The sequence below is a fragment of the Pezoporus occidentalis genome, unplaced genomic scaffold (assembly GCF_034315485.1).
Source record: "Pezoporus occidentalis ecotype Australia unplaced genomic scaffold, CSIRO_AGI_Poc_V1 ctg29, whole genome shotgun sequence".
Lineage (NCBI taxonomy): Eukaryota > Metazoa > Chordata > Aves > Psittaciformes > Psittacidae > Pezoporus > Pezoporus occidentalis.
Genome location: NW_026914829.1, coordinates 296,002 through 308,132, shown reverse-complemented (window position 1 = coordinate 308,132; position 12,131 = coordinate 296,002). Strand labels below are relative to the sequence as shown.

The 12,131-nt window shown below is 41.5% G+C and overlaps 1 protein-coding gene across 1 annotated transcript in view; it reads right to left on the bottom strand.

Annotated features, from left to right (window-relative positions):
• The window catches only part of EYS (eyes shut homolog), a 286,523-nt gene that overhangs the window by 31,724 nt on the left and 242,668 nt on the right, over positions 1-12,131 (bottom strand). The window contains exons 12-14 of the mRNA XM_062626098.1: positions 11,769-11,951; positions 2,585-2,751; positions 2,255-2,399 (exon numbers count right to left, since the gene is read on the bottom strand). Coding sequence (XP_062482082.1) covers positions 2,255-2,399; positions 2,585-2,751; positions 11,769-11,951 — 495 coding nt within the window. The remainder of the gene's footprint in view (positions 1-2,254; positions 2,400-2,584; positions 2,752-11,768; positions 11,952-12,131) is intronic.

Here is a 12,131-nt window from a genome sequence, read left to right as displayed (position 1 = left end):
CACTTTAACCAGTTTTAGAGTTTTTTGACAGTTTTACAGGTTCTTCATGTTGCAACTGTGTTGCAATGGCCAAATTTCTACAAATGCAGTTTATCACAGAGGCTGAAGGAAGTTTTCTAAATCATTCAAGGTACCATCAAACATTCTTCAGCCTACCAAAAGAATCTGTAGGTGCCAATGCACAAATTTCCTAAACAGTAAACTTCCAACCTTTTTCTTATTAAATTACAGTTTATTAAGGACATTTCTTTTCAGTTTTCTCCTCCCCCACAGAAATTCCTTGAGCAACAACTGCTAAAGACATGCAGGTAGGAGAGGAAATGGTCTGAAACAGTAGCTGTATACAATAAAAATCCTAAATGATTGCACACTGACACTGGGGACGGTTAGTCAAGGCTGACCTCAATGTTTCTTGACCTAACAGTGATTGCTTAGAAAAGGAGAGGTACACTCTGGTATTAGAAGCAAAATGGTTTTAATAAATCTTGTCTTTAAAAGCAGTCAACATCAGCTTTCCAAAAGTCTGAGTGGTTTAATCAACAATGTGCTAGATAAATTAATCTTGGCTGTCACTTTCAGAGTTTTTCTGCGGGCCCCCTACAGCTGTAGATTGGCTGAAGTAAAATGCTTTTATATTAGTGGTATTGCAGTTCCCACTCTAGAGAAGGGCTATAGAAGTTTATTTCTGATCATGAGGATCCTGAGAGCTGAAACTGGGGAGATTATTTCTGAGCTAGAAGAACAAATGAAGTGCTGACGACATCTGAAAATGTCATGAGAAATTGGTCATACAGAAGTGCAGCTCCCTTGAAAGTCAAAATGCTCTGGAGAGTAGACACAAGCTGCTGCTGGGAAGTGAAGCATGGAATGAATTAGGAAATGTAATAGACTTAATACTGTGAATGGTAGGGACAAAGAGAAAACTGTGTATGTTCCACACATTTGACAAAATTTTGAGGTAGAGACTTTTTTTAAACAGTAAGAAAAACAAAAAAAAATGCAGTGCTAACTAACAGTACATGAATTTTGAACTACTTTTTATTTTTTGGAGGAATTTTCATCTTGCATTTGTAGAAATTTGGCCATCACAATACAGTCGCAACATGAGGAACATGTAAAACTAGCAAAATTTTTGCAGTTGAAGCAAAGCACAAGATTCCTGTTGATCACTGCTATTAGCATGTCTATTAAAAAAGCCAGAAGTATTTCAGAAATATTGACAGTATTAAAATATTTGCTATGAAAATTATAGCTATTCAACCCATACTTTCTGAAAAGACAGAGACAGATGACATGTTAATTCATATGTCTTTTTGAGTGAAAAGTTAACTACAGGAAAAGAAATTGATGTTGAGGAAGTTTCTCTGTAAGAACAAAAAGTAAGGTGATGGCTGGAAAAGCAGCAGTTACATGGTCTCAGTGGAAATGGAGTGAAGCAGTGTATGAAAGTGAATTTTATTTCTATGCTTGCCCTTCATAATGTGCCCCAATTTTATAATTGAGAACTCCAACTTTGCTCTGTTATAGCAAAATGTTTTCTTTTCATTTAAAAAGCTTTCTAGTGCTTAAAATAAATAGAAGTTTACATCACAAATATTAAGCACATTACTCCTATGGAAGTAAGGAATGCAAATACAGAAGTGTTATGAACAAATACCTTACTTCATTGCTAATCTGGTAGGATTTGAATTAAGAGTTTTACAGAGCTTCAATTGCCAGTTTTGTGGTGGGAATAATTATTTGTTAGACAAATAGCTGAAATACAGCTAACAGGAATTACTTAGGTCCTGTATAGAGATGCAGATCATGATGTCAGGGAAAAAAAATCAGATTTCATGATGTTTTATCAGAAAGAATCTTCTAGCATGAAAGCTATTACCCAAACCAACACTGCAGTAACAATGGTCAGAGCGAGCTGGGAGAAAAATCTAAGCTACTTGGCTGCAGAGAAAGGAAGTCCTTTTGGAGTGATGCTGTACAATAGTGACAGATAAGAAAAAATGATATCATAGCAAAGTTTCATTTTTATCAGAAACGGAAAATATTTAAAATATTTAGCAAAACATCTCTTTGCATAATGTTTCTTAGTTATTGCAGTGAAATAATGAAAAAGCCGCAGGAATTTGCTTGCCTGAGCAGGGACATCCTAGTTTTTTTCCTTATAAGAAAGAGATTTTAGATCTTTATTTCATAGGCAGCTGAAAGAATTTCATGCATGTTTTAAAAGGAATTGAAAACAGTAGATAATGTTTACCTTGAAAGCTGTTCTTAAATCTGGATCCCTTTGGCAGGAGTTCTGGAGCATATTCCCGATAGCCTCCTAAATAAAACTGACTGAAAACATTGAGTCCAACCAGTCTCCCAGGAGAAGTGACAGTTTTATTCTTCTGATCATTCACCTTTCAATGAAACATTTATATTTGTTACAACAAAGGAATTTACCTTATTTAGGAACTCCCAATGAAGATGGTCCTCTAAAGTTAACAGGGAACACAAAAGTAATTTTTAAACTTTCCATATAAAATGTGAATAAAAAGAACATGCTCATCTAAAAGCTATCCTTCTAGAGGAAATGATTCCTTACCTTTAGCCAGCCTTTCTGGAGATATCTGCCAAGATGGATGACATGAATATTGAGTGTCAGATCAAGTGGTTTGCTAATGATTGTTGCTGTGCCAGAACCTAGATTGTAACTATATACTACTCTGCCATTACGGAGGCCTAACTCCAAGAAATCATCTCCATTCAGACCTGAAAAGACAAATATAGAATAACTGCTTATTCCAGTCTTTACTCAATACTGATACAGAAAACATTCTCCAAATGCACTGAAAATATATCAGTTTAGGAAAATTCTAGCCAGGAAGGTTTTATGTTTGGTATATATATTTAATAGTCTCTGTTTAACTTGTAATACTGTTTCCAGAATTCTTGTCGATTTAAAATAGAAGGTGCAGAGATTTTGAATATATAGGGTTTTTGGAGGCCTTTTTATTCATACTATATTAGGTCAGTGACAACCACAAAGCCTATCTGTTGTTGTGTCTGTTAGATTTAGCAGTCACTGCTGTTCCCCCTGCAACATGAATGAATTCTTAACTTTCTCCAAAATCTTAAAAAAAGCAAATCACATGTGAGAATAGTCAAGTACTTAGCTCTACTCCACTATGCTTTCAGCTTTCATGGTAGGCACTTTAACAGACAAAAAACTTGAGGGCACCTGCTGCAGAGAGGTAAGGAACCAGCAGGGATATGGACTTGAAGCTCTAGCAGCTTCTATCAAGCTTGGACAGTTGCCCTCGACTCAAGAATGCTGGAGACTTTATTGCAGCTGCCCCCACCTAGAGTATTTGTTACTGAAGTTTCTCTGGTCAGAAAAGCCATTGGATTAAATTTTCTGAAGTCTTCATAAACTTTCAGGTTAGTACTCAATAAGTTGCAAATATGCAGTAAATAGTTTAGATTCTTTACATTTAGGACTACATGCTATAAGTGTAGTCTGTGTTTTTCAGGTACCATAGTATAATATCTCACTTGAAAGATCTCGTTAGAAACTCTAACAAAAAGCCTATGAGTAAGAGTTAAATTCTTGGACCTATTCCTGGTCATCCAGATAAATGGATTTTAAGCCCAGCGTCTTTGAAGAGAATTCGATCCCTCTTCTCATGTAGGCACGAGTGGAACTACCATTGTTATATCGTGTTAAAGAAAACACAATCACCCGGTTTCTTTTTACAAACCCTATCTTTTCTTTTGCACATACTCTCAGTATGGTAAAAGAACCGGGATACAAACAGTGGTAAAAGGAAAGAAAGTTCCCAGTCTTGGTTTAGGATGTCCTCAATTGCTGAGGTGAGTAGCTCGAGAGAGGACGCCTTCAACACCGGAGCGGGTGGAGATCAGCGTCCAGGAGCCTCAACTCAGAGCGACAAGAGCCACCAAGGGAGCCTCAAGTCCTCGACAGGACCTGCCCAGGAGCCGGCAGCTCAGCTGACGAGAGCGAGCAGCTGACTCACACGGGGCGGAGCCTGAAGCAGCGGCACCAGCCCTGACTGGGTAAAAACCTGCCCCAGGGAGCGCGAGCGACCCGGAGTGCGGTGAGGCAGTTTGTGGGGGCGGTTCGAGCAGGATGGTGAGCACTCGTCCTATGAGCAGGGCCCGGTCCGGGAGCTCTGCCCTGGCTGCCCCGGCGGTGGCCAGCGTAGGCACCCAGACAGAGCCGGTGAGAGGGGAGGCTGCAGGGCAGAGCTCGGGGTGTAGAGAGTGCCTGCACTGGTCTGGTGAGGGGAGGGTGCACGATGGGCAGGGCTGCACTCGGTGCTCCCTGGTGGAGGTCCTGCAGCAGGGGCTGAGCTGCGGGGCGCTGTCAATAGGCTGCAAGATTTTAGGGAAGCTGAGAGGAAGCAGGAATGCTTGCTCCACGCCCAAACTGTGCAGGGGCCTCGACCTTCACCTCTACCTCATGAAGGAAAGAAGGAGGCCGTTAACCTGGGAAGCTGGGAATTAGTGACAAAAAAAAAACAACAACAAAAAAAGAAGGAAAAGGACAACCAAAAGCAAGGGGCTTCCCCCTAAATCCCCTGTCCCCACGCAGAACCACTTTGCTGTCCTGCAGGGGACTAATGAGGAAATGCACTCGAGCCAGAAACAGCCGGCTGATGCACTGCTAAAGAAGATCTCTACTGGTGCTGCCAGGAAAAAGCGGTGGATCGTAGTAGTAGGACTCTACACTGAAAGGGACAGAAGCACTTGTCTGCCGGCCAGACCCCTTCTCAAGGGAGGTGTGTTGCCTACTGTGCCTACCGGGGGCATAGATCAGGGATGTGGCAGAGAGGCTGCCTGCTCTAGTAAGTCCCATGGACTATTGCCCACTCCTGGTGATACATGTGGGTGCTAGGGATATAGATAGCAGTAGCCTGGGGAACATAAAAAAGGACTACAGAGCCCTGGGGGAGGTGGTTAGGGGCTCTGGAGCTCAGATAGTCTTTTTGTCAGTTCTCCAGGATACACAGAAAGACCTAAAAAAAAGCTAGGAGGATTAGCCAGGTTAATAACTGGTTAAAAGGGTGGTGTCATAGTAGGGGTTTGGGTGTCTTGAACATGGGACCCAAGCTTGTAGGCCAGGTCTAGTGGGGGGTGGTGGAGCTGGTCTGATAAAGAAGGGAAAGAGCAGTTTTGGTAGCAGGCTTCCCAGACTGGTCAAGGAGGCTTTAAACTAGATGTGTTGGGGGGGGGGGGGGGCATCATTCAATTCCAACACACCCAGTCAGTTGCCAGAACCTATAATAAATGCTTGGAGCAATGTAGAGATATCCCAGCTGCTCCAGCCAATGAGCCGGCTTCAATTGGAGCTCAGCTCAGATGCCTCTATACAAATGCCCCTAGCATGGGGAACAAACAAGAGGAATTAGAGATGTGTGCATGTGTATGGGGGTATGATATAATAGGCATCACAGAAACATGGTCTGATGGCTCCTATGACTGGAGTGTTGGAATGGAAGGTTACAGGCTCTTTAGAAAAGACAGGCCTGGCAGGCAGAGAGGGGGAGTTGCCCTTTATGTTAGGGGTAGGCTGAAGAGTATGGAACTCTGTCTGGGGACAGGTGAGCAGTCCACAGAGAGTTTGTGGGTCAGGGTTAAAGGGAATATAGCTATGGGAGACGTTACTGTGGGGATCTGTTACAGACCGCCTGATCAAGGAGAACCTGCGGATAAAGCACAGGATAGGAAAAGCCTCACGCTCGCAGGTCCTTGTTCTCATGGGTGACTTCAACCACCCTGACATGTGTTGGAAGGATGGTACGGCCCGGCACAAGCAATCCAGGAGGTTCCTCGATTGTGCGGAAGACAAATTCCTTCTGCAAGTAATAGAGGAGCCAACAAGGGGAGGTGCCATGCTTTACCTTGTGCTCACCAACAGGGAAGGGCTCGCTGGAAATGTGACTCTCCAGGGCAGCCTTGGATGCAGCGATTATGAGATGCTCGAATTTGAGATCCTCAGGACAGTGAGAAGAGCGTGCAGCAAGCTCACTGCCCTGGTCTTCAAAAGAGCAGACTTTGGCCTCTTCAGGAACCTGCTTAGGAATGTTCCATGGGATACAGCCCTAGAGGGCAGGGGGGCCCAAGACTGTTGGTTGATATTCAAGGATGACCTGCTACAAGCTCAGGAGTGTTGCACCCCAACTAGAAGGAAGTGCAGCAGGAGGGCCAGGAGAACTGCTTGGATGGATAAGGAGCTCCTGAGGAAAATTCAAATGAAAAAAGAGGCTTATAATAAGTGGAAGCAAGGACAGGTGGCATGGGAAGAGTACAGGGATGTTGTCCGGGAAGCTAGGGACCAGGTTAGGAAAGCTAAGGCCCAGTTAGAATTAAACTTAGCTACAGGTATTAAAGATCACAGGAAGGGATTCTACAGGTACGTAGCAAATTAAAAAAACAGACTAAGGAGAATGTAGGCCCCCTCAGGAAGCTCTCGGGAGAACTGGCTACACAGGATTTGGAGAAGGCTGAGGTTCTGAATGACTTCTTTACCTCGGTCTTCACTGGCAAAGGCTCTGACCAAACCACCCGAGTCTTGGAAGGCAGATGCAGGGACTGTGAGAATGAAGACCTTGTGCCCACTGTAGGAGAGGAACTGGTTCGAGACCATCTTAAGAACCTGAATGTGCACAAGTCCGTGGGTCCTGATGAGATCCATCCGCGGGTCCTGAAGGAGCTGGCAAATGAAGTTGCGAAGCTGCTGGCCATCATATTTGAGAAATCATGGCAGTCAGGTGAAGTTCCCAAGAACTGGAAAAAGGGAAATATAACCCCCATTTTCAAGATGGGGAAAATGGATGACCCGGGGAATTACAGACCAGTCAGTCTCACCTCTGTGCCTGGCAAAATCTTGGAGCAGATTCTCCTGAATGGCATGCTAAGGCGCATGAAAATCAACAAGGTGCTTGGTGACAGCCAGCATGGCTTCACTAAGGGGAAATCCTGCCTGACCAATTTGGTGGCCTTCTATGATGGGGCTACAGAACTGATGGACAGGGGTAGAGCAGTTGATGTCATCTACCTGGACTTCTGTAAAGCGTTCAACACTGTCCCACACGACATCCTTGTCTCTAAATTGGGGAGACATCAATTTGATGGATGGACCACTCCGTGGATAAAGAACTGGCTGGATGGCTGCACACAAGGATTTGTGGTCAATGGCTCATTGTCCAGCTGGAGACCAGTAACGAGTGACATCCCTCAGGGATCGGTGTTGGGACTGGTCTTGTTTAACATCTTTGTTGGTGACATGGACAGTGGGATTGAGTGCGCCCTCAGCAAGTTTGCCGATGACACCAAGCTGTGTGGTTCGGTTGATAGGCTGGGGGGAAGGAATGCCATCCAGAGGGACCTGGGCACGCTTGTGAGGTGGGCTGATGCCAACCTCATGAAGTTGAACCATGCCAAGTGCAAGGTCCTCCACCTGGGTTGGAGCAATCCCAGGCACAGCTACAGGTGCTGAGCAGAGAAGAGATTCAGAGCAGCCCTGCAGAGAAGGACTTGGGGGTGTTGGTTGATGAGAAGATGAACATGGGCTGGCAGTGTGTGCTTGCAGCCCAGAAAGCCAACCATATCCTGGGCTGCATCAAATGGAGCGTGACCAGCAGGTCGAAGGAGGTGATCCTGCCCTTCCACTCTGCTCTTGTGAGACCTCACCTGGAGTATTGTGTGCAGTTCTGGTGTCCTCAACATAAAAAGGACATGGAACTGTTGGAACAAGTCTAGAGAAGGGCCACGAGGATGATCAGGGGACTGGAGCACCTCCTGTATGAAGACAGGCTGAGGAAGTTGGGGCTGTTCAGCCTGGAGAAGAGAAGGCTCTGTGGAGACCTCATAGCAGCCTTCCAGTATCTGAAGGGGGCCAATAGGGATGCTGGGCAGGGACTCTTCATTACAGACTGTATTGATAGGACAAGGGGTAACGGGTTCAAACTTAAACAGGGGAAGTTTAGGTTGGATATAAGAAGGAAATTCTTTCCTGTTATGGTGGTGAGGCACTGGAATAGGTTGCCCATGGAGATTGTGAATGCTCCATCCCTGGCAGTGTTCAAGACGAGGCCTTGGGTAATATGATTTAGCGTAAGGTGTCCTTGCCCATGGCAGGGGGGTTGGAACTAGATGATCTTATGGTCCTTTCCAACCCTAACTATTCTATGATTCTATGAATTGAAATTCAAAGCCATCAGGTTCTTTTTACAACTCTCCCGTGAGTTCAATCAATTTGGTGCTCAATTTCATGCCAGTAAATGGTGTTTTATTTGATATTTTCGTGTTTTCCTAAGACTATTTCATTTTGTATTTGTTTTATTGAAGGTCTCTTCCTGTTTGTTCTTGCGGTGACATATGGTGGCCCTCATATCAAATATGGGTCTTGATGGCCCTGCTCCAAGTGCATGGGGAATTTGCTTCATTCAGAAAAGATAAAGTGGGCTGGCTTTTCCCCACAAGAAGCAATGATACTTATATCTCCTCCTCCCACTGAAGCTCTGCATACTGCTGTTTCATGTCCAAAATTATTATATTCCACTTATCTCACATGCTCTAAATGAGCATGCTGCACTAGTAATGCACAGGTACAACAACACAGTACTCTGCTTTTTCTATGCAGAAGTTTGATTTTTCTATACAGTTACTATTTTGATGCACCATGAATTATACAAAAAGAAAAACTTATTCCAAAGAATTTGAACACACAGCCTCTGTAGAAAATGTTCAATTACATTCAGTTCAATACAACACAAACGCTGTTAATTTTTATTACAGTGATTTGTTCATGACTGAATGAAACCACATTGCCTTCAGTTACACTGGCACACTACCAGTGAACAACTTCCAAATTGAAAATAACAATTTTTTTTTTAATTATTACCAAAGTTTCTATTTTTCAGCAGTGTCCACAATGCGCTTGCTTGTTTTGGCCTGCAAAACTAGGCACATTAAAGACAAAGTGTTTTTTAAAATGCTGTCTGGATTTTTAAAAAGCTCTCTTGGAAATTAAGCGCATAAAAGAAATGCAACAATGTCCATGCTCCACAAAATTGATCTGATTGTGAAGGTAAGGCTAATTAGTAGTCTGCTTAAACAAGACAGCTTTTCGCTGTTTGGTTGGCTTTGATTCTTTCAACTTACTCCTTGTCTGTACCAAGAATGGAGAGGAAAACAGATTCTTGAGTAAGCTTCAAAGAAATAAGGCCATCTTAAATTACCATTCTTTTTGTTGATTTCTGACTGACTTATTTTGGGATTCAAAACCAGTTGATTTTTACTTCTACATTAATCTTATAAAGGCATAATTTTATTAACTTTGTTTTTCTTACACTAATATAACTGCAAATAGAATCAGATCCAAAATGTTTTAACATTTTATACTTTCAAGGTTGTAACTTAAATGGCTTCAATACCTTTGCTATGAAAACCAATGGTGGTTATTTGGTATACACTAATAAATGGACTTCAGGGAGGAAATATTTCCTGCTTTTTCTGCTTTTGTATCTGTTATTAGTTCTGTTACTAAAGTTTCCCTGGTCAGAACGCTTTAATTCCCTGAAGTCTTCTTAAATTTTCAGTTTACAAGTACTTCATTTGAAAATATGAAGTAAATAACTGCTTTAAAAATAGGACTACATATGCTATCATTTGCAAAAGTCCTTTGAAAGAAATGTTTAGGGTTTTTTTTTGGGGAAACACACACAAAATACGACAATACATTTTCATTTCAAGAGGGCAGCAAATGAAACTTGGAATTATTTGTTTCAAACTATTTTTTACTGTACAATATTTGAACCCTGCAGCTGTTGACAGAGCACACTTTTATATGTACCAGTTTTAAGTGTCCTGCAACATAGAGTTATAGTAAACATCATTTAAAAATAATTCACACTGAGAACAAATGTTTTGTGTGTATAAATAATCTCAGGTGGGTTTGCTTTTACTTTAACATTATTACTCCTACTTACAGAATAACTACCACTTACAGAAGCTTACTGTTACATAAGCTTAACATAACAGCTATTTATATAAGCTTAACATATGTTAGGGTCCAACTTCACTTCTTCACTACAGTCCCCTCTTCCCCACCCCTAACACCAAGTGAGGCATGGGGATGGGGGTCTGTGGTCAGTACACAACTGTTTCTCTCTGCTGCTTCTTCCCACACCTTTCCTCTCCTCAAGAGTATTGCTAGTCTGATAGCTGTGAGAATTTTGGTTTTAAGTGAGATATTAGAACAAGAGTGACTTTGTGGGTGTAAGAGGAAGATCTTATACATCTCTGTATTAGACAACATTTGATAGTAATTTACCAGAGGTTATCCATGACATCAGTGTCTGTGGTTTATGCAGATATGGTGAAACAGGGGAATCAGGTAGGGTATTGCAAAGGAATGCTCGCTATAAGAAATAAAATAAAGTGGAGAAAGGGGAAAATGAAAAGAGAATATTAAAAATACTTCCTTATGGCAAGATCAGAGGCTGTGCAAATTCTCATGCTCCTCATGGTGTGAGCATTATTGTCAGAACAACAGCATCTTCACTTGGTCAAATAAGCAAAGTTCATTTGGTAAGAAATACTGCTTTCTGGTAATTGAAATGGGTTACTCAGTCTCCCAAGCTATTTAAACTAAGGAGAAAATAAATAAACCTGTGATTTACCAGGCATCTCATTGTTTTTCAGCCTTGCCGACAGCTGGTGCTCTGCTACCTACCCATCATTTGACATGAGGCTGAAGAAATGTGTTACTACTCTATGTCAGTGTTCACAAAAATTTACATGAAAATAATAAAATTCCAGGTTTCTGACAGACAACTGTATAATAAGCCCAGAATGCTAGCATTCTGGTTGATAAAAATGACATCAGTAAGAACTGTTTTTTCTCAGTTCAGCTATATGTGGTTGTGAGACCTACATTTCACATGACTTTGACATTACAGGGTAAAACCTGCAGGCAGGTCTTTTTGAGACAAACTTTAGTGCAATGCTAAAATCTTAGTACAGATGTAAGTAGATTTATATAACCTGCTTCTTATCTGTTTTAATCACACCAACTTGGATACTATGCAACACAGACTGTAGCACAACTTACTGATAGCTAGCTTGGGTTAACCTGCATTGAGTGACTTCAGGGGTTAGGGTCTGTTATTTTACGTAAATAACAGAGTCCAATTCTGTCTGCCACAGGGTTGGATTTCAGTGTTTAGAGTCTTGTGGGCCCTGGAAGTGCAGCCCTGTGACAACAGCAGCAATTCATGGTTACTCCTGCGGCTGTTGTTTGAGAACACAGGAAGAAGAAATGCAGGGTGACTGCAGCATATTGGATGGATGGATTGATTTTCCAATAACGTATCAGTGGAAGAAGATTTGAGGCAGCATCTCTCAAAACTGCACACCAAATAGATGTAATCAATAATGAAATTTATGTTTATGCCTGAAACGAGAACTTGAACATTCTGTTTTCCATTTATTTTGTTCAGAAATACGCTGCCTCAAGTATCAGATTAACTGCTGACTTTAATGAATGGAAGAAGTTATACTTCTTAATGAAAAGAAAAATTTATACAGCCTGATTGTTTACCGTGTGTTTACAAAAGAGTATAGTATCAGAGAGATTATTTTCCTCCTAATGAAATTATAGTCTAAAAATAATCAAGAAAAAAACCTCTGTGTGCTTTTAAAGTACTTGTTTAATGTATTTTTCAAAGACTGTAAGGATAGGTAATAAAAATAAAGCTTACCTTGACCTTTCTGTCCAGTGAAAAAAATAAGGTTATCTTGTAAAGCTGAGTGGTGATTTGCCAAATGAAATTTCAAGTTGAATTCATAGTAGAAGGTGATATTTGGGATTGTAGAATAAGCCAGGAATGAGGTATAGCCAAAGGCATCTGTGCCACTGAAACTCGGTTGGCTAATATTAATAGCTGGATTTAAAAAATAAATTCAGTGTTAGAGCAAACTCTTTAACATATGTATTTGCAAATTCTATTTAACAGCCATTTTAGAACTTAAAAACTGATAATTAACTAAGAGTTCATTACGTTGTAATATTTTAAATATATGCAGATATAGTTTGGCTTTCCTCTGAGTGTAATCTTTATTTT